Source organism: Manis pentadactyla, chromosome X, assembly GCF_030020395.1.
Source record: "Manis pentadactyla isolate mManPen7 chromosome X, mManPen7.hap1, whole genome shotgun sequence".
NCBI lineage: Eukaryota > Metazoa > Chordata > Mammalia > Pholidota > Manidae > Manis > Manis pentadactyla.
This window is the reverse complement of record NC_080038.1, coordinates 13,951,708-13,975,340: the sequence shown is the minus strand read 5'-3', so window position 1 is coordinate 13,975,340 and position 23,633 is coordinate 13,951,708. Positions and strand designations below refer to the sequence as shown.

At 42.7% G+C, this 23,633-nt stretch overlaps 1 protein-coding gene across 7 annotated transcripts in view; it reads left to right on the top strand.

The window, feature by feature from the left end:
• Positions 1-23,633, top strand: part of PHKA2 (phosphorylase kinase regulatory subunit alpha 2) — a 75,389-nt gene that overhangs the window by 24,264 nt on the left and 27,492 nt on the right. For 5 of the 7 annotated variants that reach the window (XM_057496066.1, XM_036912863.2, XM_036912861.2 and 2 more), the window contains exons 3-14: positions 1,151-1,309; positions 4,747-4,794; positions 5,725-5,893; positions 7,783-7,865; positions 9,261-9,341; positions 10,453-10,551; positions 12,326-12,472; positions 13,909-13,962; positions 14,554-14,676; positions 17,123-17,218; positions 20,360-20,467; positions 22,182-22,260. In XM_057496066.1, coding sequence (XP_057352049.1) covers positions 1,151-1,309; positions 4,747-4,794; positions 5,725-5,893; positions 7,783-7,865; positions 9,261-9,341; positions 10,453-10,551; positions 12,326-12,472; positions 13,909-13,962; positions 14,554-14,676; positions 17,123-17,218; positions 20,360-20,467; positions 22,182-22,260 — 1,246 coding nt within the window. The remainder of the gene's footprint in view (positions 1-1,150; positions 1,310-4,746; positions 4,795-5,724; positions 5,894-7,782; positions 7,866-9,260; positions 9,342-10,452; positions 10,552-12,325; positions 12,473-13,908; positions 13,963-14,553; positions 14,677-17,122; positions 17,219-20,359; positions 20,468-22,181; positions 22,261-23,633) is intronic. The other 2 variants (XM_036912862.2, XM_036912864.2) reach the window with 2 other exon arrangements.

Below are 23,633 nucleotides of genomic sequence, written 5' to 3'. Positions count from 1 at the left end.
AAAAAAGAATAGTTTTGGTGAGACAATTTGCTTACCGTGTAATTCATCTATTTAAAATACATAATTTAATGTTTTTTTAAAAGTATATTCACAGAGTTGTGCATCACCACAGTCAATTATACAATATTTTCTCCATCCCCAGAAAGGGAAAAAAAACCTGTTAACAGTCTCTCACTCCTCATTTCCTCCCACAGCACCTCCACCCCCACCCACTGGCCTAGATAACCACTCATCTGCTTTCTATCTCAGTTGATTTGCCTATTCTGGACATTTTATACAAATGGAGTAATGCAATATGTGGCCCTTTGTGACTGGCTTCCTTTACTTAGCATAACGTTTTCAAGGTTCATCCAGGCTGTAGCATATTTTAATACTTCATGCCTTTTTATTGCTGAATAATATTTCATTGTTTGTATAGGCCCCATTTTGTTTATCCATTCATCAATTAATGGACATTTGAGTTGTTTCCACTTTTGGGCTACTGTGAATAATGCTGTTATGAACATTGTGTTTACTTTCTTTATGTGAATATCTGGGTTTTTAGTGACTCAGTTGCCTTTTTAAATACCAGTGATGTCATAACTTAATAGGATCCCTGATGTCCTCTTTCTCAGTGCCTCCTTTTTAGGCACGTGAAGTGTCTGGATTATAGACAAGGCAACAGAGGCTCAGAGGGGGTAGGCAGCTTCCCTGGGCATGCAGAGGTAGAATGGTGGAGTGGAGCCCCACATCCAGGTTCATTGCTTTACCAGTTGGTATGGAAACATGAAGGCGGGAGAAGACCTGATAAAGCCCATAGTGCACAGATTTGTAAGTCTTGCAGGCTTTTCCTGTTTGCCATTTCTTCTGTTTGTCATTTATAATAATATGATCTGGTCTGAAAGCATAAGAACAAGAACTCCAGAGATGAGAACTTCTGAGTGCAAAGGTTCCATAGAGATTTTGGACTCTGATATCCTCATTATACAGACAAGGAGACCAAAGCCCAAAGAAGTGATGCACATCTTGCTGTTGGTGGCTGAGCAAGGACTGGAACTCCCATCTCTGTTTCTTGTCCTGGCCCTTGTTGTTCCCCCTTAAAGCGAGCATTCATTGCCCAGGAGCTGGGTGAAGGGTGGTGCTGAGTCATTTTGGGTCTCTTCTCTCATAGAGCCCCATCACAGGGCTACTGTCAGCCAGTCATGAGCAGAAGGACGCCTGGGTGCGGGATAACATCTACAGCATCCTGGCCGTGTGGGGCCTGGGCATGGCCTACCGCAAGAATGCTGACCGAGATGAAGACAAGGCCAAAGCCTACGAACTGGAGCAGGTAATGCTGACTGGAAGCTGCGTCTTGGCCCCTCAGCACCTTTGCTTTGAAATGAAAAGCCAATGAGGAAGTAGCCGTGTGTGCAGAGCAGTTTGGTGCAGGTGTTGCCTCCATTTCTGCTGTAGATTATTTTGGGGAGGCACTTAGGTGAACTCAGCCTCCATTTGTCTTTCACTTTGAGATTTTTCCCTCCATAGGAAACAACAAAAGTCACAGCGAATAGGAAAATAAAACATCCAAATTTCTGATTAGCTATGTTTCTTTCACACATGGTGTTAGTTTTATATGTACTTACATATGAGGTGTCATTATAAACTAATAAGAGTCAGCACCAGAACTAAACATTCCAAAGTGTATACTCTTTGGAGTAGTCATGTTGAAAGGATATTTACCCAAACAGTTTGCTGCTGCTTAAAACATTTTTGGGATTTCCCTTCAAAATGATGCTTTTATAGTTTGAGTCATTCCAAAGCATTCTTATTTTAGTCGCCCTTTAATTTTGACCACATTGTCCAATTTTCATGCCTGTGTTACCAGACAGCACAGTGAAGTCCTGTTATTCTCCAAAATCAGAAACCAGCATTATCACCTGAGCAAAGATTTGCCATCATTGAGTATGTAAGAAAACAATCTGCCCCTGAGTGCAGGAGGTATTTTCAGAGTAATAGCATTGAAGTAGGGAACACTGACGTGTAAAGGTATACTTCTGTTGGCATGAGAAATATATTTGCAACAATATGGATGAACCTAGATGGTCCATAATAAAAATCAGGATTTTTCTTTGTTTCATACATTCCTCATTGGCCCTCACAGCATAGATCGTCAGGTCTAGGGGGAGTTCTTATGGCCCAGTGGGGGCTTGTTTACAGCAACCAAAGTGGGCATGAGTGGCAGGCAGTCTTAACTGCATCAGGGAAGCTAAGAGAGGAAGACTGTCTGTGGGAGCAAGGGAAAGACACTTTGTATCTGACTAGACATGCTGAAGGGGAGGTGATGAAATCACCCTGTCTTGGAGTAAGGCATGAATGGGTAGTTTTTTTGTTTTTAATTTTTTAATTGAAGTATAGTTGATATGATATTATAATAATTTAAGGTGTAAAACATAGTGATTCAACGTTTATATACATTACAAAATGCTCACCATGATAAGTGTAGTTACCGTCTGTTACCATACCAAGTTGCTATAATATTGACTGTATCCGCATGCTGTACCTTTCATCCCATGACTCACTTACTTTATAACCAGAAGTTTATACTTCTTAATCCCCTTCACCTATTTTGCCTATTCCTTCACCCACCCTTCCCCTCTGGCAACCCACCAGTTTGTTCTCTGTACTTATGAATCTGTTTCTGGGTTGGTTGGCTGGTTGGTTGGTTGGTTGGTTGGTTGGTTGATTTGTCCATTTGTTTTGTTTTTTAGATTACACATATAAGTGAAGTCCTATGTTATTTGTCTTTCTCTGACTTATTTCACTTAGCATAATACTCTCTAGGTCTATCTGTGTTGTCACAAATAAGAATGGGTAGTTTTAAAAATGCCTGCAGCAAACATTGAATACTCCTCCAAGAAGTTAGATGGCTATTACATAAGTCAGTCATTCATGTAATAGTATACTAATCTGATATCAGTATCCTCCAAACTTTCCATCCTCCTTTGAGACAAAGTCAAAGTAAAGACTGCCTGTCTACACACACACACACACACACACACACCCTCCACCTCCTCTGATCTAGGTTAGAGTTGACTAGATTTGTAGCTCTGTGACTGACAATAGAGCATGAACAGGCTGAGTCATTTGATTTGTTGAGTATGGTTAATTAAAGGAGACATCTCTCTTGATTCTGGAAAATAACACAAGATATTCCAGTGATCCTCAACACAAGGATGCTATTGCATTTGGGGCTTAGAGGCAGTACAGTTATTCATTGTGTGAGACTGTTCTGTGGATTACAAGACACTTAAGAGTCCTTGGTCTTTACTCACTAAATGCCAGTAGCCTCCATCCCCATCATGGTGACAATAAAAATTGCCTGCACCCCCACATTTCCAGATGCTCTGCTGCTCCTGGGGGATGCCCAATTGGGAACCACTGTGCTTCCTTATAATGGAAAACAACTTTTCTTTATTTGAGGGAAAGTCAATTGACAAATGTTTATGTTATATATTGTAGGAAATGTCGATTATACCTTATGATTATGAGTTAACATTTTCTGCCTCAGCAGTACAGCACGGAGAAGACAAGTAATGACTCTATAGCATCTTACTACGCTGATAGACAGTGACTGCAGTGGGGTGGGGGAGACTTGGTAATATGGGTGAATGTTGAAACTACAGTGTTGCTCATGTGAAACCTTCATAAGATTATCAATGATACCTTAAAAAAAAATTTCTGCCTCAGAAGAGTTTATGACAAAGTGAGATTATATTCTAGAATCTTGGGATTTTGGAGGCAGAAGGATCTGAAGAATGATCCAGTCCAGATTTTTCTCTGGCAATGAACTTTTATGGCCCTTCACTACATGTATATTCTTTAAGAGAGGAAATGCTCATGGCCCTGGGGTTCCTTAGCCAGGCTACTCTGTCCTACAAAATATCCTGTTCTCCAGCCACTTACAGTTTTACTGTTGTTAATAGGACGTATTAAGACCAGTCTTTCAATAAGCCTGAATTGTGCAGGAAGTAGGAGGCAACATAACTTATTGACTAAGAGCTTAAACTCTGGGGTCAGATGGTCTGGGCTCTGTCTTAGTTCTACCACCTGCCAGCTGGGAGACTTTAGCAATGTTGCTTCATCTCTCTCTCTGGTTCCTCATCTATAAAGTGGGGTAATAATAGCACCCACCTCAGAGAGTTGTTGCAAGAATTAGAATCCAGGTAAAATATCTGCACAGTGCCTAGACAGAATGTCTGATTGTCATAGTATTATTATTTATAATGATAATTAAATAATTGGTTGTAAGACATTTAAGAAACCTTGGCAGCTACTTGCATTTTGTAAGAACTTTACTCAACAGTTCAGTAATGGTGTCACTATTTTGCTGAAGCATCATTACTTGGGCAGGCATGGTGGGCTTAATTTCTTCTTAGCATAACAAAAGTAAGTTACTAGAATTATGGCATAAAGCTCCAGGGTAGTAGGCATATAAAAATTGTCTTGCTAAAACATCAGTAAGGAGTTACTGTACTGCATTTCAGAGCTGGGAGGTGCCACCTGGTCCAACCCCTTTATTTGAGATAAGTCATTTCTTGAAGATTTTCTTTCTTTGTGATGGAGTAGAGAGGTGGAAGTAATCTAAACAATTGAAATATGTGTTTATGCTCAGGTTCTGCTTTCTCAGGGAAGTCTCCAGGCAGGCCTGGCTTACCAGCCAAGTGGTGTGGAGGCTGTTAAAGCAGAGAAGCTGGCGTTGTTACTGATCCCACTTTATTTCCACAGAATGTAGTGAAGTTGATGCGGGGTCTTCTCCAGTGCATGATGAGACAGGTAGGTGGATAACAACAAATGTGTTTTTGGGTCATCTGAGTAGGCATTTGTCATTTTCATGGTGACAACTAACCTTCTTAAAGTGTTTTGAACTGTTCTTCTCGAGAGGAAGAGAAATGGAAAATAATTTGCTTACTTTCTCCTTTTCAAATTATCTTCAAAAATTTTATTCTACTGTAGAACCATAGACTCAAAGGACACTGTCTCAGGAGCTCTTTTGAAGAGTTACCTTTATAAAGGAGAAATACACTTTTTAAAAAATGAAGAAAATAATGTTTTTAAAAGCCATTTCTAGAAGGTCATGTACTATTGTTTATTCTGTTGAGTTTTTAAAAGGGTTTTTCATTTAAGTTGAAATGCTTGAATTTTTAAAATTTGACATTACTATTTCTGGAATCTTCAGTGAGGGGTAAATGAAACTATTCACTGAGCACATACCCCATACGGAGCATCATGGTAGGGTCTGTACAGATTCAAAGATGAATATGATACTATCCATACCTTTATTCAACATGTGCCCAATTAGTCTTCAAAGGCATGGTCACTCTTTTCCTTTCAACATAAGGAAAAAAGAAGTTGCAATTTAAACAGGTCGTCTTCTTCCCTCCTTCTCTCATTGTGTGCACACTGAGTGTCACAGCTCATGCTGGGGGTACGCGATGAGGAAACCATTTGGCTTGACCCCTCACCCTGCAGAGTTTGTTAAAGTCCCACAAGGCTGGGACATTTCTGGTGATGGGCAGGAAGACGCCCCTGCAGAGCCCCTCTGTGTGTTACTCACTATATACATCTGCTGCCTTTTATCCATCTGGTTCCCCGAGGTAGCAGATAAGAGGTCTAGATCCAAGAGACTGACCCTAGGCATGGCTTCTGCCAGCCATGAACCCCTATGGAGTTAGCTATGTGGAGCTGGCTTGCTTTCTCCCTCAGGTGGATAAAGTGGAGAAGTTCAAGCACACTCAGAGTACCAAGGACAGCCTGCATGCCAAGTACAACACGGCTACTTGCAGCACTGTGGTGGGTGACGACCAGTGGGGCCACCTCCAAGTGGATGCCACCTCCCTCTTCCTCCTGTTTTTGGCCCAGATGACTGCCTCTGGTGAGCCAGGGCTCTTTGAGCCCATTGTACAGGTAGTGACAATCCAGAAGGGAGCGGGGAGGGGCAGGCACTGATCAGTATTCAAAATAAGCTATTACTGTAAAGAAAAGGCATGCTTTTGTATAGTGTAGCGTGCATTGACTCTGTGATATGCTGACAGTCAGCCTCCCGAGCACTTGCAAGGCGAGGGCTGTTGAGCCAGACTCTGCGAACATCTCTCTGGTTCATCCCAAAGCTCCCTTACTGTCACTGCCACTTTATTTCCATAGTGACCTAGACCAGATCTACCTTCAGCAGTTCAAACATCTGCAGACAGTGCCATGCCTCCTCTTAAGAGTTTTCTTCTCCTGGATTAGCAGACCTGGCCCTTTAATGCTTCCTCTCTCTGCCGAGGTCACCCTCTACTAAACACCTTCTTTTATCTGAATTACATTCAGACAGTGTAATTTCTCTAGAGTTCAGCAGTGTGCCAGAAGTGGTTGATCAGTCTGGTGTACCCGTGCTGAGTGGGCCAAAACCTTCCAGATGGTGAGCATGGCTCCTGTTGAAGCTTGAACTGTTGACTTCCATGGCAGCCTCCAGAGCTCTAGGCTGTGGCCTGTCTCTGCAAACCAAATGGCCTCCCTAACAATGGGGTCTGCTGTGACACTCCCCAGGGCATTAGGTCCCTTAGCTGCTGTGTCTCAGAGTTCTTATCACCAGTCCTGAGTTAGAGGCTTCCCATGTATTTCAGACTGCAAATGTGAAACTCTAAAGTCAGCAAAAATCAGTAAATAATATTGTTATGGCTTTGCTAATAAACCAGGCATTTAAAAAAATTATTTTCGGTTATGAACGTTAATGTGAGCTCACTGTAGATATTTTGAAAAATATAACAAAATACCAAAAAAAAAAAAAAAAATCCCACTGCCAATTTTCACTTGAATGTGTCTCTTCCAAGTCTTTTGTGTTAAAATACTTAAGGTCATATTGAATGCATAAATTCAGTTTTTATTACATAGCAGTATAATTTAAGCATTTCCCCCATGATCTTAGAAGCTTTTCATAAAAACAGTTTTAGTGACCTTATCAATGGCTGTACCATACCTAGGTTAACTATTCCTTTATTCCCTTTTTTTTTTGCCATTATAACTAATGTTGCAACACCAACTTTGACCCCATCTCTATTTGTTTCCTTCCATTAGATAATCATTCAAAGGCTACTCTTGCTTATTGCTAAATTGTTTTCAGAACAGTTTACTAGTTAAACTTCCCCCAGTGATGTACTTTTTGCTATGCCCATATCAGCTTCAAGAATTCATACAAAAAATACCTGTATTTGCCATAACCAACTAAACATTCAAGGACCCAAGCAAAGTCCAGCTCTCTTGGTCACTGCCTACTTCAGCACATTGATGCAGTCCCTGGGCAGGTCCTCGGAATGGGCCTTGCCACGAACGAGGTCAAGGGCCATCTCCTGAAATTGGGGGCTCTACTTTTCCTGTCTGCCATTGGGGAAAAGTACCCACCCTTTGGCTCACTCCAGGATAAGGACAGTGTGTGGTTGCTCTGCACTAAAATCCTTGCTTTTTTGGAAACTGCACAAATTCTACATGTAACAGGCCCCACACCTTCTCTTTCAATCCTTTTTACTCAAAGGCACACACACAACAATGGACCCCATCTGCCTTCTTTCTCTCCTTCCTTCCTTCTCTCCCTTCCTCCTTCCCAAGATTAGACATTTATTGCTACCATTTACTTGATCCCTAATTTTTGATGCCCTAGTAAGAAAAGTAGAAATGGGGGTAAAAGGGTTTATTTCCTAGTGTGATATTTGTGACATTGTTTGTAATTGGCAGCTCTCACTTCATAGCAGAACTCTGTAACTTCATTGTTTGTTTTTTTACTAGGTTTACATATTATTTTCACCCTGGATGAAGTGGCCTTCATACAGAATCTTGTTTTTTACATAGAAGCTGCATATAAAGTCGCTGTAAGTATCAACCCCAGTATTTTTTCCCACATTTCCCAGTTGTCACAAAGAATGGCTCAGGATGTCAGTAGTGCCAAAGTGACAAAGGTGGATTTAAAGAAACTTGAGAAGTCTTTATGGAGAGGGTAGGACTTTAGTGGTATCTTGGAGGATGACTACTTAGATAAGCACAGGGCAGGGAAAAGGGTACAAAATCTCACAAGCAGTTGCCGAGGCAGGAACAGACTCTGAGTATGTGTGTGGTGGGGGGTGCTTGGGGTAAGGGGTGCAGAGTGAAGGATAAACTTGGGCTGAAAGTCAAGTTTGGAAGACTAGAAGAAACCAGAGTCAGCTGATGGGCGGGCAGGGGTGGGGACCAGATAATGGAAGTATGGCCATCCAGAGAGAAATCTGAATGTGACCTACCAGGGAATAAGCAGTTTGTTGTTTTAGACTGTGGTGCAGGGGAGGGAGCTGATCAAAGTAGTTTTTGAGGATGAGTCACTTGGCACCAGGGCTGGAATGAAGATGGGTTGGAGCACAGAAAGGCCCAGACGTGAGGAGTACTCAAGGAGGAGTCCTGGGACTCTGCTAAAAGGCATGGGCTCAAGTCATTCTAGTGTGGTTAAGTCTATATTTCCACATTTTGAAAATGTTCATCTTTGAAGATCAAATAATAAATACAAAAATTTTGACATTTGTCCTGTTCTTGTTGGGTTGTAGTCTTTTAGTAGTTCATGTAGCATTATTTTAAAGCAGTATCCAGTGCTTGGGTTTCTTAAGTTAATATGAATTATTAAATTTAGATATGGATATATCAAGTCCTCTCTGGACAGAGTGTTCAGAGCCAATTCCTTTAATCAGTTTTCAAATACCAGGAAAGTTGAGAATTCTGTGCCTCAGTTTTGACTTTAGCTCCCATTACTTGCCAAGCATTTTTTTTTCCCAATAGGTAATACTAGAAATAGGTATTAAATTATTTAAATGGCTTCACTGGCTTCACCTAGTTACAACTCATTTGTTAAAGTTTCTTCATTCTATCTCACAATTTAAGTTCAAAGGAATTAGTTAAATAGAGGGCCAGTGTTTTATTTGAAATTAAGATACATAAAATATTTTGCTCTCCAAATCGAGTTTCTTACAAATTAACAACTTTTAGGAATAAGACAATTGACAGTTTTTTACCTGCATTTTTGTTCCGTTTGAGTATTTACTTGTAAAACTTTGTGCTGAGATCAGATGAACTGAGATTGAGGAAGAATACAGCCTGAGTATAAAAAGCCATGAGTTTGGTAGCCTTCACGAAGAGATATTCATATTTCATTATGCCTATGGTAACATAAAGGAATCATTTTACCATAGCACTTCTCATATACCTCTTTTTCCTACTCTGATTACTACCTTTTTCTCCCACAGGACTATGGAATGTGGGAACGTGGAGATAAGACCAATCAGGGCATTCCAGAATTGAATGCAAGCTCTGTAGGAATGGCCAAGGTGATGGTCTGGTCCTGTTTGTTCTTCCTTCTGTGCCTTTTTACTGCTTTGATTTGGTTCTCATAGTTAGAGGGTTGAATTTAATCTGATCAACATATTTTCTAAAAGTCAACAGCAAGTATGAAATTCAAGTGGCACATGGGCCCCAGCCAACTGAAATTACAGGTAAAGGATGCAGGTTTCCTATGCTGAAATCTGCATGTGCCTGAAAATAAGTGTGCTCTCTCCTCATTATCCACTGTTATTACCCACAGGTCCAAGCTCTCACTGTTGTCTAAGAAGGTGGATGTGTGATGTCCAGTCTTCTTTCCTGGGTTGTAAAGAGGGCTGAAGAATATGACCACTTTGCAGAGCAGGGCTCACAAGTTCAGAAGTAGACAGGGTCAGGTCAGGCAAGTAACATAAGCAAGTGAAGCAGCCAGATAGAAAAATATTGGGGGGTGTAGAGGACACTGGGAACTTCCTCGAAAGGTATTCAGTTCAAAATCATTTAAAAAACTTCTTCAGGCTAATCAAAACACACCTGTGGGGGTGGATTCAGTCTGCTGACCACCAGCTTACATCTCTTACCATAGACATTCAGTATGCCTCACTCCTTCTTCAAGACTGAAGTGTATTTTTGGACAGAATAAAGACTCCAGAGCTAGAACTTTTGAAGCAATAATAAATATGTTCTGTTAAGGTCAACTTACAGAAAACATACTTAATACTAAAATAATTAACTTTTCAAAGTGCCAGATATGCTAATGTTAGAAGTTAACCACTAAAATGGGTGAAAAAAAAGCCAACCATGAATTTAGTGCCCCCACTCCACTAGTACAATATTATGAACATGTTAATATTTCATGTTCTGGTAGAAGACCAATTTCATTTTGGGAAACGTTTTTCTGTTTTCTCCTTGTTCCTGCAATGAGCAGCATCATGCAGGGAAGGTCTGATCCACTAAAGATCAGGACAGAACATGACTATAGGACACTTCAGCTGTTTTTTAAAGATGTGTTTCATCACCATTGGGAAAAATATATGCTAGATTGCTTAATGAAAAAGGAGTGGCAGATATTAGCAGATATCAGAGTGTATGTTTACTAGTAATTCACACCTGTGCTTGTAGGCAGCCCTTGAGGCAATTGATGAATTGGACCTTTTTGGAGCCCATGGAGGACGCAAGTCAGTGATCCACGTCCTGCCCGATGAGGTTGAACACTGCCAGGTAACAACAGCTCAAGCCTCTCATGTTCCAGAGAGCAGAGAAGAAGACTCATGGAGTGGAAGACCTGGGCTCTAGTTCAGATTCCTCACCTTTCTATCTTGGTGGCATTTAGCTTCTTTGAGCTTCAGTCCCTCATCCATAAAATGGGCATACTGAGACCTTCCCCTCCTGCTGCACAAGGTGGTCATAAGGATCAGAGTAAATCAAATGAGTTTATCAGAGCACTTTGTAAGCCAGAAAGTACTATGCAGATGTAAGACACCACAACGATGGCATTGTATATATGGAGTTAGCTATCAAGGCAACCTTGTTTTGCCAGGGGCAAAATCTGTTTTATGTGTTTTGAGCACATAGGTGGTTTTCTCTCTGGTTTATTTCACGATGCCCCCAAATTGAAAGACTAGTATACAGCAGTTCACTTGGGGAAGGGAGTGGGGATGGGTGGAATGGATAGTGGAGGAGAGATGAGATGGAGAAAAGGCAATTTAGTAGAACCTTCATGAAACACAGGCCAGAGAAAGGAGCGATTTGATGCAGATTAGGGGACGACATCAACCAGCTAGTAAGTCCCCAACTGCTGGCCAGTAAGCAAGTTCTTATTTAGGGAGGGCCCACAGTGTGCAGGGCTATAGGAGTGAGATGCATGACAGCTAGTGAGCAGAGAGCCTCCAGGGGAAAGTGTGTTTCCAGGCAGAGAGCACCTAGGGAAGAGTGACTAGTTGAAGACCTGGGCCTGGGGTGTCAGCTGGCTGTAGACAGTGTGGCTTTGTTCTGAAGCTAAAGGGGCCCCTATCTTTATCTCTCTTCTAGCTTATTCCATGTTTCCTCATTAAACAGTTCTTAATGGGGAACGTGCTGTTTCTTGGAGTATGGTATAACAGTCATGGTTGTGTGCATCTTAGTAGATGTGTAATCCCAGGTGGAAATTGCCTGAGCTTTGCAGCCACTGGGGTGTGGGTTAGAATCCTTGCTCTGTCACATACTAGCTGTATGCCCTTAGGCATGAGTCTCTGTCTCAGAATCCTCATGGGTGAATTAGACATGGTACCCAAATTCCTTCTTCACATAGAAGATTAAATAAGCTTATATTTGCAGGGGTCTAGCCCACATGTCTGTACATGTTAGATCTCAGTGTTTGCTCCCTTTTCTTTCCAAATTTTTCCTTTTAATTCACCTTCCTTTAGTTTACAGTACCTAATCCAACCACTAATAATTGAGGCCTTATTACAGTGCCACTAAGGAACCCATTCTTTCTAGGACTAAATGAATTCTATTGCTTACCATTTTGCCTGACTGTGTGGTCTTCTGAATTTTAACTCCTTCTTTAAGTGGTTTCTGGGTCACCCAGTCCAACTTGTCACATTTGATAGAAGCAGCACATTTCTCCATGCTGGCTCCATATGTGTGTTCTTCTCTGTCTATCATCACAGCCAGAACACCCTAGCCTGCTGACACAGGTAGTCCTTAGTTCATCCTCTGCTTGTCCTAGAGGCCCAGCAAAGTCAACAGAAGGCACAAAAGGAGACAAGCAGTTCTCAGCATGGTCTCCAGGCAGTACCGCACTCTCTCAACCCCCTTCCCTCCTGCAAGGAACAGGAACCATTGGCTAGGTGGACGAGGCTCCCCAGCAGGGGCCATGTTGGTAGCACAAAGTTCTGCTCATAATTGGCAAACTCATCAAAATGTCCTCTTGGGGCTAAGGTCATGGTCTCTGATACTGTGTGTAACTATTAGTACTTCTCAGATTAAAGCCACCTCTTTGTTTTTCATTCAGTCTATCCTGTTCTCCATGCTGCCAAGAGCATCAACATCTAAAGAGATTGACGCTGGACTTCTTTCCATTATTTCTTTCCCTGCCTTTGCAGTGGAAGATGTGAACCTTGTGAATGTGACCAAAAATGAAATTATTTCCAAGCTCCAGGTACGCATTGATCACACCAGTGCCCTTCTGCCCTCTGTGAAGTGCCCCTTTCACACACTGATGCTGAGCAGCTTGCCCAGGCCTTGGTTCTCCATGAGGTCAGTGGCTTAGTTTATCTAAGTGGACTCACAGAGTAAGGCATCCAAAACTGAGTCTACAGGCCAGAAAACAAGTCTTGGAGTGATTGGTTCTCTTCCTAAGTAGTAGAGCTTGAAATCAGGCTGGCACCTTTGAACCCCATTTCCTACCACTTCTGTCCTTCTAAGGCAGAGCTTCTTAACCCTTTAGAGATTACAGACAGACTCCTTTGCGAATCTCTGGAAAGTGATAAAGCCCCTGTGCATGTCCCAGTATCCTCAAAGTTTACACATAATTTCTGGGGACTTGAAAATCCCAAAGTTAAGCTGAGGTAAAAAAAAAAATCCCTACTCTGAGGTGAAATGTAGGAACTATGACAAATTACACTGAACTGAGAATGTTAGTAAATACTCCAGCCAACTGAAATAATTGGTAAAATGATGAAGAATGTAAGTTTTCTAAGCCTAAATCTGCATGTTGATGATCCTACTTAGAGGTGGTGAAAAACGCTTTTAGCTTTTGGAAACAAAGGGGTTACAGGGTCTCCAATCATATCCCCTAAAGAAGACACTGTCTCACTCAGGGTTCAGTGAAGAAAAAGGGACCAGTGTAGCTTGTCCAAGTAGGCAGGCAGTTAATGCAGGGCATGAAGTGTTTAAAGGGAAGCAGGTTCAGGACTTCCAGAGCATTAGGGGGATGGCCACAAGGAGCACCCTTGCCTCTGTGGCCGGTGCTGGAGCAACCCCCATACAGTCATGAAAGGGGAATGGACACCCAAAACTGCGATCCAGGGATTAGGGAGGCAGATTGAGTTCTGCCACCGCCCTTCTTTCTTGACACCCAGGAAGCTGGAGGGGAACACTGGAGCCTGCAGCAGGAGAACCAGCAGCAACCACCTTAAATCACAGGAACCCCCACCGCACCCTGCAACTCCTTGCAGGCTCCTTTGTATCCAGAGCCTACCTGCAAGGAGTCTCGAATGGTCTTTTGGCTTCCCAGTCTTTGAAGTAGAAGCAGTTCAATCCAAGTGTCTGCCTTCGTGTCTTCTCAATCTTTTCACCCTGCAACGAGTCAGAATGAAAGGATGGTCTTTCACTGAACTCTCAGTAATTATTCTTACAGCCGTGATACTCTGATGGAAAGTTCTGTCATTCTCTTCCCAGCACTGACCAAACCTGAATTTACTTTGCTTATTACTTAAAAATAACTTCTGTGCTGATAGCAAAGAGCACTTGGTACATATTTCATTACTAAAAGAGTCATGGGAAAGGGAGTGAAGAGCTGACTTGAATCAAAATAAAAAGGCAAAGAAATGCTGCTGTTTCATTAAATGTGCTTTTTTTCCTTTGTCTTCTTAGGGGCGTTACGGATGCTGTCGCTTCCTTCGAGATGGCTATAAAACCCCAAGAGAGGTTGTATTTAAATGTTGTTTCTCATGGTTTCTTGACTGCTTCATATCTAAGTTGCCACTGTGGTGTTCTTCCTCTGTTGTATATGTTGGAATATTCAAAAGGGAAGTCTTAATTTTGAAGTCAGCAAGCCTGGAGTTAGGCAATAGAATACTAAGACCATCAGGAGGACAGCAAGCTCATGGTTTAAAACCAGCTTGTAGACAAGGACAGACAGTTCTGTGGCTCACACATTTTCTTAAAGACCAAATGTGGCCGCATCCTTGGATTTCTTTGTAATGGTGACTGATACAGTGATATCAATAAAACTGTCTGCTGAGCAGTGTGATAGGCAAATTGCCATTTATTTGTTAGAGATAGAGGAAGCTTAATAAACTTCCAAAGAGTCCTATGTATATTTCTGAGTCACTTTTCTGAAATTTTACAGTGGAAAACTGCCAAAAATAGCATCTCCCCATTGTAGCAGAATCCTAATCATACCGACCTCAAAGCCATATTGAATCAGAAAACAAGGGAAACCCAGTGAGGTACAATAGTACTATTATGTAAGTAATCTGACATCACCTTTCAGAAGTTTTGCCTATTTGATTCCAGGACCCAAACCGATTGCATTACGACCCTGCTGAACTCAAGCTCTTTGAAAACATTGAATGTGAATGGCCTGTGTTCTGGACGTATTTCATAATAGATGGGGTCTTCAATGGTGATGCCGTTCAGGTAAGAAAAGTCTATGTGTTGTGTTGCTAAGCAGCATTTTCATTCCACTAGTGTGCTGCTTATTATTAGAACACAGGGTTATGCAAGAATTTAGGGCATTATTTCAGTTATCTGTTGCCACTTACCCAAAGTTCTGCAGTTTGTCAGGGCTCAGCAGGGACAGGTTGTCTGTGCTTCACCCGGCATCCAGTGGGATGGTTCAGTGGGGCAGGAGCATGTGCTTCTGAGACAGTCTCACGTGGCTGGCAGCTTGATGCTGGCTATTGGCCTGGAGCTCAGCTGGGCTGTTGGCCTGGCCTCAGTTCTCCTTCACATGGGCAGCTTGAGCTTCTCACAGCCTCTGAGCAGATAGGCTTTTCACATGGTGCTTGTCTCCCCCAGAATGCAAAAGCAGAAGCTGCCAAGCTTTCTCAAGCCTTAGGCCCGGAACTGGCAGTGTCATTTCTGTTGCATTCTGTTGCTTAAAGGACTGTCCCACACCTACGGGGAAGGCCCTACACAAAGCCATGAATACTAGGAGGCAGGGTTCATCAGGGACCACCAAACAGTGTTCCACAGACAGAGTTTGTTGTTGCTGTAGTTCTTACAGACCAGCCTGTGGTTTTGCTGTCTTTGGCTCTAGTTTAAGGGTATTCTCAGCTAATGTCTTATTTAATATAAAGGCCTCCTAATTGGTCTCCCAGACTCCAGCTTCACTCCCTGCTGTTTCTCCACACCATTGCCAGGGTGATACTTTTAAAAGGCAAATTAGATTCCGCTAATGCCTTGCTTAAAAAGCTTTGCATAGCTTCCTCATTGCTTTTAGGATGAAGTACAAGTTCTTCGTCTCAAAATCATCTCCTCATTTGTAGGGTCCTGTGAGATCTGGCCCCCATTTTCACCGCTGTACCCCAATTTCTTACTATTTCCTTCCTTCCTTGCGTTCTGTGATCCAAACACGCTGAGAGCCTTTCAGTCCTTTAATAAGCCATGCTGCCTCTCCCCTCTTCTCAACAGCCCAGGACATGCTTTCCGCTCCCAACTGTGCTTTCCTCCTTCACTTGATTCATTGTGTTTTTTCTTTCAGAAAGCCTTCTCTGCCCCCAAAAACCTGGGTCAGGTGTCCCTTTATATTCCCCACGGTTTTTATAACAGCATGGCACCTATAACTGAATTTAATCTCCCGTTTGCCTGTCAGTGGACCCTGGTAGAGGCGGACTCTATCCAGTTCATGAATATATTCCCTGTGCCTAGTACATAGTAAGTGCCCAATAAATATTTGTTAATGCAATGTGCATTCATTCAAGACAAGGTTTCTTTAGCATTTGCTGCTGTGCATACTTTGGTGAGCAGAACAGACCTATATCCTCATGAAGCTTATGTGAATGAATGACAAACTCCAATGCTTTGTCATTTTTAGTTTAGTTTTCGAGAACTGCCTCTGTTTAGGAATGCTGAGGGGCTTCGGAAGCAGCAGTAAGCTTGAAATGTTAATGTTCCCCCATTGTTGATTCTTACTCTTTCTTATGCCTTAGTGATTATCTCAGGTCTTTTGTTTCCTGTCTTTTTGTCCCAGAACTGAAAGATCACGAAAGAATTGAGTTGGAATTTCAGTTGTGCACAAGCTTGACAATTACCAGAAACAAAAGACTAATAAATAGACAAGGCTGTGCTTACTTCCTACCTTATTTTCTAGGTCTCACAGAATTTACTACTCTTACGCCTGTGCTGTCCCTTCCACTTGCTGCCCAGTGACATTTGGAAATGAGGCACCCCTGGTCATCTTTTGCTGTCCATAAATTTCAAAAGAAAACATGAGATCCAGAAAGCATTTGACTGGGCTATCTAAAGATGAATGTATTTAATAGCTGGGTGACTGGTTAAGGGCTTTTTCCCCTATCTTCATTTCCCTTTTAGTGCATAGGTTTTTATTACTGCCTTTTTAATTTAATGGAAATGTTTACATCAGCTTTTATTATGTTGAGTAACACATCCTAAGAATTGGGGCACATGCATCATAGTATATACACTTCCTTTTCCTCACATCAGATTCATTCAGCAACTATTTCTTGAACAACAAATGAATGAGGGCCTTTTAAGTGGAAAAATACCAATAGGTGGAAATGGGATGCATTGCTTAAGATCTGGCCTCCACTCTAAGAAGTTTGTAGTTTAACTAGTGACACAAAATTTAAATGTGTGAGAAGTTAAGAGTGAAATATTTAAGTCGTGAGTTAAGACAACACTTAGAAGACCAATGCTTTTAGCTCCTGCTAACGTTGGCTGTCAGCAGGAGTCTGAGTTCCTCCTGCCCTCCTGGATGTGCAGAAGGTATTTGTGCATTTCTTGGCCCTGTGTCCTACTACTAATCTGTTTGTTGCCAAGAGAGCTGTTTTTCTATGTTGAACGGTCTTTACAGCACTAATGACCCCTCTTTTATACCATGGGGGATGGGGCTATTTTCCAGGTCCAAGAATACCGAGAGGCTCTCGAGGGAATATTAATCAGGGGCAGGAATGGGATCCACCTGGTGCCAGAACTCTATGCCATCCCACCTGACAAGGTAACGAGAGACGCTGCTTATCTAGAACAATATGGGTTGGTGCTTAGCTTTCTGGTATTTTTCATCCCTCTTTCAGACCTAAAAATTCTTCCTCCACGAGAAGCCTTCAGTAGTGATCCTGTTATCACAGGAGTTAGGGCTTTGGAGCCCTACTTGACCAGGGCTGGTCGAGGGAAGTATCATTTGAGGAGCTTCAGAGGATATCTGTCCCCCAAGCCCAGGCCAAATGGGCCTAAAAAACCCATTGACTGTTGGGCACCATGTTCTCGCACATTTCCACAGGAGGAGGAACAGACTCTCCCTGAGGAAAGGGGAGAGAGAGATTAGGGATGGCTGGGAAACTCTTCCTTTGAGTCAAGCAGTTCCCAAGCTAGAGCTGGAGTAATCACTCAGAAGCTGTTCTGTATCAAGGAGAGAAAAACTGATCAATTTCAAGAAGTTACCCAAAGAGTTTTGTTCTATCCAGTTTCCTAAACTGGATCACAATAGACCTATGTATCTTAGCAGGAAAATTTCCTTATGCATATTTCATGTTTAGAAGAAAAGAATTCTTGATTCAAGGCTATTTGTCCTTCAGATATTCCTGTTGCTTCAAAGCTTCATTATTGCATTTTCAGGAGGAAGAGACTTCACAGAGCAGTGTCTCCTGCCCAGTTGACAGGGCCTGCAGGAGATGTAACCCAGCAGAAGCTGTCATGCAGCAGCTCGGGTTTAGGGGTTCTGTGGTTGAATCAAGCCCACAAGCATATGGTCAAGGGCTGGCAGAGGCTTTTGAAATGATCCACCTCAGCTCAGAGTGGTTATGGAACTGTCAGCTCAGCTTAGCACTGGGCTTCTCCTGGAACCAGACCCAGGTTCAGGGCCTCCCCACAACACCATGCTGCCTCCAAATGAGTGGTAGAGAACCCTCACTGTATAGATAAGGCTCATGGGGCTGTTTTCTCTAAGCATCAGACCCAGATTTCCTATGAATGCATTCATTTTCCTGTGTGGGATGTATGTGTTCGTGGGGGAGTGGCTGATGGTGGGGACTGGACAGTTACTTCCAGTGTCTGCATGTTCAAATCACTCTTTTCCCAGTACCGAGGCATTTGGCAAAACAGAATTAGTAATGGGAGGTAATTTGGAACCTGGAAACAGAACAAGGAAATAAGGGACTTCGTAGGTATTTCACATATTTTATGGTAGAGAGTATCTGTGTTTTACTAAAAGGCACATTTTCCTGACTGTAGTAAATGCTAGGTTATAAGCTATACTTTTCTTTCTGATGAAGAGTGCTGAGTACACATTGTAAAAAGTTACTCTGCAACATTTTCTCTTCTAATATCCACACTGACTTTTGGGTTTCTAATTGTCTGTACAACATCCTCTTATCCAGCGTGTTTACATATAACCTAGGAACTGATTTTGAACACTATTTTATGTTGACCACAGTTTGTGTTGGCTGCTTCCAGATGACAGCTGGGAAGGTTCACCTATCACATCAATAGCATGTAGAGACCCACTTTTGTGCAAATTAGATAAAGGGCCTCAGCCTTGGAGTGGCCGCAGCTCCAGGCCAGGGTGGCATTCAGCCTAGATTTCAGCCTCACTCATTTCCTAAGCCAGACATGCCTGTGCAGGGTGCTACCATCCACAGGACCCTCCATTGCCCAGCTAGAACTAATGCAAGTGTGCCCCGCAAACATGTGTTGAGCCCTGCTCTGGGCCAGGCACCAAGCGAGGTACTGGGGTGCAGAGGGGTCACAGTGCCAGCTCTGCAAGCTTACAAGCTAGTGGCAAGGTCAGAGGAGCTGGTTCGTGGGATGGAGGGCAGACATGGGGTAGAGGCGACCAAGGACTGGTGCCCCAGAGACCCTCAAATGGATCAGAAGGACTGGGATGGAGACACGGAGAGGGACACCTCCACAGGGAGGCAGGAGCCGGCCTGTGGGTGGGAGGAGGGCAGACCTGTGCTGTCTTTTGATCGGACACCTTGTCTGCCTTCTGTTCTTTGCATCAACTGTTTCTCATTGCAGATCTTTGCGGTCTGTCTTAATACTGCTTACATTTCAAATAGCTTTAATGTACAATCTGATTATAAAAGTAATCCTGCACACTGTAAAAAACATCCAGGATTCTGTAGAAAGAAGAAAATACTAATCTCTAATCTTACCACCCAAAGATGACCACTATGACACTTTGGAGAATCTTCTTCCATACTATTAGCCTATTTGATTACTTGATTACTTGTGACATTTAATTCTGTTCAGTTTATCTATCAGGTTTTCTTCCTGTTTAGTACTAAACAAATTTTTAAACTTTTGGTAAATATATTAATATCACTGATTAGTCCACAAGCAAAGAATGATTTTCCCCTATGGAAAAGGATAAGTGTTTCTTATTTCCTTTGACTGGCTTATGTTTTCTGGAGGAAAAAGTCACTAGCATTACCCCCAACCAATGTTGTAATGACAAAATCCAAAAGTGAGCATGGAGTTTACAACAGAGAAAGTTGTAAACTAACTTTTACAATGTGTAGCCAGCAGTGTCCATCAGAAAAATAACAGCTTATTTTGATGAGTCAAAAGGTCCCCAATAGAAAATTAGTGATCTTATAGTACAATTGTTTTCTCCTCAATAAATAGCTCCACCTTCTGGTAATTTTCTTGCATAGACATACAGAGTTTATGAACCTTTAGAGATAGCAAAATAGAAGAAGCCTAATAGAAGAAATTAGCATCCAGCAATACACTGGCATGGCCTGTAGGCTGATGTTTTAGACCACTGTGCCCATAAGTCAGCCAGATGGAAATAGGAGTTTATAAACTTCTTGTTGTCCAGAGCTGTGCTCAAGGAAGGCAGGCCAGGCTTCCATTGCCTGTCTGCTTTTTGCCATCAGTGTGCTTGTAAGAACACTGGCCTGGAAGCAGGCCTAGATTTGAGTTCATCCACTGCTGCTTTTAGCCATGTGGGCACCCCTGCCCCCTGTGCCAAGTGTTTTATCCTCCTCAGCCCCTCTGTCCCAGTTCTCACACAGAATTGGGTTGGAGGATCAAATGAGTGGCATTTTGTAAATCCTCAGTGTACTGGCCAATGTAGGGTGGCGTTGGCCTTTTTATCCTCTGACATTCTGACTTTGAGTTTTTGTGTCTTTGCCAGGTAGATGAAGAGTATAAGAATCCTCACACAGTGGACAGAGTTCCTCTGGGGAAGGTGCCCCACCTGTGGGGTCAGTCCTTGTACATCCTCAGCTCACTGTTGGCAGAGGTAGGGGACTTGGGGGCTTCATAGACTGGAAACTCTGATTTCAGGTACAGGGGACCCCAGAAGAGTGTAGAGGCTCTGCCTGCTGTTGCTGTGAATGTCTTTGGCATCCTCATGGCTTTGAAGTTGACTGGACTGGGTTGGCTCTGAGGCTTGACACGTGGGCCTGTGTCTCCATATTAACTGTGTTAGGGTCAGCTACATGCCAAGCACTCTCTAGCTCCAGCCCCGCCCCCCCCCCCCCCCAACATTCCTGGTCTGTGGCTAGAACCAAGTTGAGTTGGTGGTCAGCAGGAGGCCAGAAGTTTCTCAGCCAGGATCAGCAGATGTGTGAAAGATACTGGGTTTTGGAAACTACTAGGTCTGCTTTCAGCTGCTGCTGGCACAGTTCTGGGCACAGGAAATAAAAGGACTCCACAGTGCTCTCTATATGCAGGGCCAGTGGGTGAATTTTGTGCCTCAAATGTTCTCCCAGCTCACAGCATCACCACAGAGAAAGTCTAGTGCCTCTGATTCTTCCTTCTTATTAATCATTTTCTTGCTCCAGGCTTAAGTTTTAAAAATGCAAATGATTTTGTGCCAACTAAAAATGAACCCCCATCCCCAGTTCTAAGTGTCGGTGACTTGATGAGATGGGTTCACCTTCTGGAGGATCCTGCCAGCTGAGTACTCTAGGCCCCTGACGAGGAGTGTGGGAGAAAGAGCTCAGGGAGGAAAGCCAGGGGCTCCAGCCTGTCTGGTTCAGTTCAGTCTGACAAACTGTAGAGATGGGGATGGGAGCAGTGGGTCAGATGCCACTAGGGTTCCCAAGGTGTAAAAGAAGACCAAAAGTAAAGGCTAGTACAGTGGAAGTGGCCCCAAGGAGCTAGAGCAGTGATTTCACGGGTATGTCTCTCTCGACTGTCATGTCCTTGGGAATAGGGACTGTGTCTTATACTTAGATCTTTATTAGTAGGGAAAATGCATGTATCTCCTTTGGAAAGCTAATCCTGCCTCAGGCAGGTCTCTTTCCCTCTCTGGGCCTCAGTTTCCTCATTGTAGAGTGAAGGGGTTGGGCTTGATCATCTCTGCAATACCTTCCAGCTCTGATTTCTTTATCAGTGAGATGAGAAACAGCTCTGTGCCCATTTCCTCCTCTTCAATGTAAAGGCCTTCATCTAGACCTAGCATTGGGTCCGGTTCCTCCTCAGAACTCCCAGAATGCCTTGGTCCCCTCTCTTGAGGCTCTGGTTGTTTATCAAACTGTGAGGAGATCCATATTCAAAGAGCATTCTTTGTAAGCAGGGAGGGAAGCTTTGTGTTTTGGGACAGTTGGGCCAAGTCCCCATTCTGCCACTTTCAGTGCAGTACCTTGGTTTCCCACCTATAAAATGGTGATAATGGTAGGGCCTCCCTGGTGGGGGGCCCAGTTGTGATGGTGCACCTCCAGGGGCTCAGCACAGTACCTGGGGCTGAGGAAGGGATCAGGAAATTCTTTCATACATACAAGTGGTGGCGTATTTGACTAGCCCTGGAGAGCTGGGTACCGAAAACATAATACATTTATCAATGACTCTCTAAATGGTATACTGTGTTCAGAGAAAATAAGCAATTGACTTGAAAAATATAAAATAAAATACTGAATATTTTGAGCCCCAAAATATTTCATTTTCAAACTTAGGTTTAAGGTGAAATTTTAGTTAATCAGAATTTCATAGTGTTAATGCTGTTTTCCTAGGGATTCCTTGCCACTGGTGAAATTGATCCCTTAAATAGAAGATTTTCCACTTCGGTCAAACCTGATGTTGTAGTACAAGGTTTGTGAGCATGTTTACTTTTCATATTTAACTTTGGAAAAACCAATGTTTTGTTTTTCTTTTTTTAAAAATTGAAGTATCATTGACACAATATTGTAATAGTTTCAGGTAACATAGTGATTCAACATTTATATACATTGCAAAATAGTCAACATGGTAAATGTAGTTACCATCTGTTACCATACCAAGTTATTACAATATTACTGACTATATTCCCTATGTTGTACCTTTCATCCCCATGACTTTCTTATTTTATAGCTGGAAGTCTTAATCCCCTTCACCTATTTCGCCTGTCCCCCCCACCCCACTTCCCTATGGCAACTCAGTTTGCTCTCTGTACTTATGAGTATTTCTGGGTTGGTTTATTTATTTGTTCATTTGTTTTGTTTTTTTAGGTTCCACATATAAGTGAAATCAAACCAGTGTTATTTTTAATGCAAATGATTCCCTTGTTTCATATTTAATTTTTTTTTAACTATGTAAGTATGCTTTAGCATATATCAGTTCTATTAAATACCTTCTAAAACTCAGAGCTCCCCAAGGCAGCAATACTCTTCCTAACCACAAAGTTACTTTCTACAAAGTGATTGATTTCTTAAATCTAAATCTTAGTTGCAGCTGGGGCCCAAGTTATTCACTGAGCATGGTTTTTATAACTGCTATTCTTAAAATAATAGATCATGACCCTGGTGAAAACTCAGAACCCAAGTGAGGGTTTACTCAGTCTTTCCTTTGAGGTCTGACTCTTTCCAGAGCTACAGACCCATTTTTTCATCTGCCTCCACCTGCCACCCATCCTCTCCAGCCAGGGGGAAGGCCAGTGTGGGCTACTGCCTGGTGCTTTCACTGCCTGGCCATGTGACTTCCCCTCTCTGTGCTGGAGGTGGGAGGGGCAGGGAGGCCTCCGTGCAGGACCTGGCTCACCATTCCTCTTCCCACTGTCCCTCCTAGGGGGAACTCCCGAGGGGCTCAGGTGCCTCATAGAGCAACTTATGTGCCAGCCAGTATCATAGCATGTTGTGTATATACCTTATTTCCTCTAAATTATATACTATACATTTAAGGACAAGACCTCTATCATTCTTGTGGCTCCTATGTTGATTGACACACACATACTCAATATGTTAAAAACAGTTACTGAACAAATGAAAGGTACCCTCTTTGTGGCCTTGGACCCCTTTTGCTGCACCTGCCCGTGATGCAGCAGGAGGCCCTGCAGGTCACCACCTGGCCAGTAATGTGGACCAGGGACCTCCACAAGACACGCCCATGCATCATAACATTCTGATTAGGTAGAAGTTGTGAAAATTATGACTATCATCCCCATCTTACACATAAGGCTTAGAGGTTAACTCACTCACTCAAGGACCCAC